Source organism: Monoraphidium neglectum (genome assembly GCF_000611645.1).
Source record: "Monoraphidium neglectum strain SAG 48.87 unplaced genomic scaffold scaffold00807, whole genome shotgun sequence".
Taxonomy (NCBI): Eukaryota; Viridiplantae; Chlorophyta; class Chlorophyceae; order Sphaeropleales; family Selenastraceae; genus Monoraphidium; species Monoraphidium neglectum.
The window spans coordinates 1-1,848 of NW_014012821.1; the positions used below are offsets into that span (position 1 = coordinate 1).

Consider the following 1,848-nt stretch of genomic DNA (forward strand, 5'->3'; position numbering starts at 1 on the left):
GCCCTCGTCGCCGCCGTTGCCAGCCGCAGGCTGCCCGTATCCTACGGCCGCATACAACGCACCGAGCCCGCCGCCGCCGCCGCCGCCGCGTCGCCCGCGCGGCCGCGCCGCGGCCCGCCGTGCCTCGTCCGCCGCCAAAGCCGCGCGTGCCGCGGCCCCCGCTGTCTCGAACTCGACCAAGACCCGCTCTCCGTCGCGGACCGTGCCAGGGCCGTCGCGCCCCCACGACCGCACCTGCGCCGCCGCTGGCGCGCCAGAGAGCGTCTCATCCACGCTCTCCGCGACCGAGAAATGCAGCCGCCACGCTGAACGGCCGCGGATCTGCAACAGCACCTGAAACACGGGCGCGCCCGCGCGTTCGAGCCGCGTCTTTGCGCCGTCCCGCGCGCCGCCCGGTGCGCGGAGCGCCGCGGCGTCGCCCAGTATCACCGGCTGCACGCCGCCCACGAGGCGGGAGAGGTCGGGGTTGTGCAGCACGTCGCGCAGCGCGGCGCCGTGGGCGGTCGCGACGAGCATCACGCCGCGGCTGGCGATCTGGCGGGCGGCGGCCGCGTCGGCGGGGGAGCTGATCTCGTCGACGACGACGACTGCGGGGGTTTGAGGGGTCCGAGGTTCGGGGGTTCAGAGGTTGGAGGGCGCCCGTGCTTCGCACTTTGTCTGCTTGCTTGACAGATTCCAGGGCGTAGCCTTCGGTATCGGGGCCGGGTGCGCGCAGGCTCAAACGCGTTCAGTCATCACTTCCTCTGCACACAGCGGCCCCAGCCGCGCGACGCCGGGCCGCACACAGCCTGGCGCGCATTCGCCAGGCAGCGGGGCCGACGGCCTGCCGCCACCTTTGTGAAACTTTAGGAGGCAAGCTTGGAACAGCAACGAAATAAAAAACCAAAAATCTTCTGAAATATCTGGTTTATCCAGCATGTTTGTTGTGGCTGAATATGGGTGCTCCCTGTTTCCCCAAAACAGCAGCAGCCGCAGCAGCAGCAGCAGCAGCAGCCGCAGCCGCAGCAGCAGCTGCAGCTGCAGCAGCAGAGCCGTGCGCACCATCAGGACCGTGGTTCGTGACGGCCTCCATCATGACACTGGACTGCGGCTTGTTGCGCGGCACCTGCGAGCGAGGGGCCGTGTGCCGCGGCGGGGGCGCCCGCAGTGGACCATCAACAACCAAGCGAAGGCCGGCAGGGGAGGCCGGGCGTTCAGGTGCTGCGGCTGCCCAGATGGCTGGGCCCCACTCGCCGTGTGCGCGTTGAAACAGCAGGCGCCGCGGGCTACCCTTGGGTCCCAAGCACATTCATCAGTGTGCAAGAAAGAAGCAAAGGGGTCCCTGTGCAGATACCCAGGCGCAGCAAGGCACCAAGCGGCAGCGCACGGCATACGCGCCTGCAGCCGCAGCGCGCGCCCGATGCAGTGGTGCGGCTCGTCCCCGTCCCCCGCGATCTCGTTGCTGGTGTCGACCACCACCACAGCCAGGCCGATCTCGTCCGCAAACACGCGCGCGATATCCCGCAGCAGCGTCGTCTTGCCAACGCCCGGCCGCCCCAGAAGCAGCAGCGACGGGCTGCCGCCGCCGCCGCCGCTATCGCCGCCGCTATCGCCGCCCCGTGCTGCCACCGGGCCGCCGAAGCAGGCGCCGGGCGCCTCGCCGCGGTGTGCACGCCCCATATGCTCCAAAACGTCCCGCAGCGGCGCCGCCGCGCCCGCCGCGTGGCGGCCGGCGCGGTAGGTGATCCCGATGACGTCACCGCGGCGGCTGACGGCCGCGCTCACGCGGTGCAGGCAGCCGGGCAGAGCCAGCCGATTGTCCGCATCAAACAGCCCCCGCCACGCCCCCGCCCCATCTGCTTCCGCACC

General features: G+C 70.9%; 1 protein-coding gene across 1 annotated transcript in view; it reads right to left on the reverse strand.

Moving 5' to 3' along the window:
* Positions 1–41: 41 nt before the first annotated feature.
* The window catches only part of MNEG_5425 (Uncharacterized protein), a gene marked incomplete at both ends in the record, with an annotated part of 4,869 nt that continues 3,062 nt past the window's right edge, over positions 42–1,848 (reverse strand). Inside the window, 3 exons of the mRNA XM_014046097.1 lie at positions 42–161; positions 235–587; positions 1,374–1,835. Of these exons, the coding sequence (XP_013901551.1) occupies positions 42–161; positions 235–587; positions 1,374–1,835 (935 nt within the window). The remainder of the gene's footprint in view (positions 162–234; positions 588–1,373; positions 1,836–1,848) is intronic.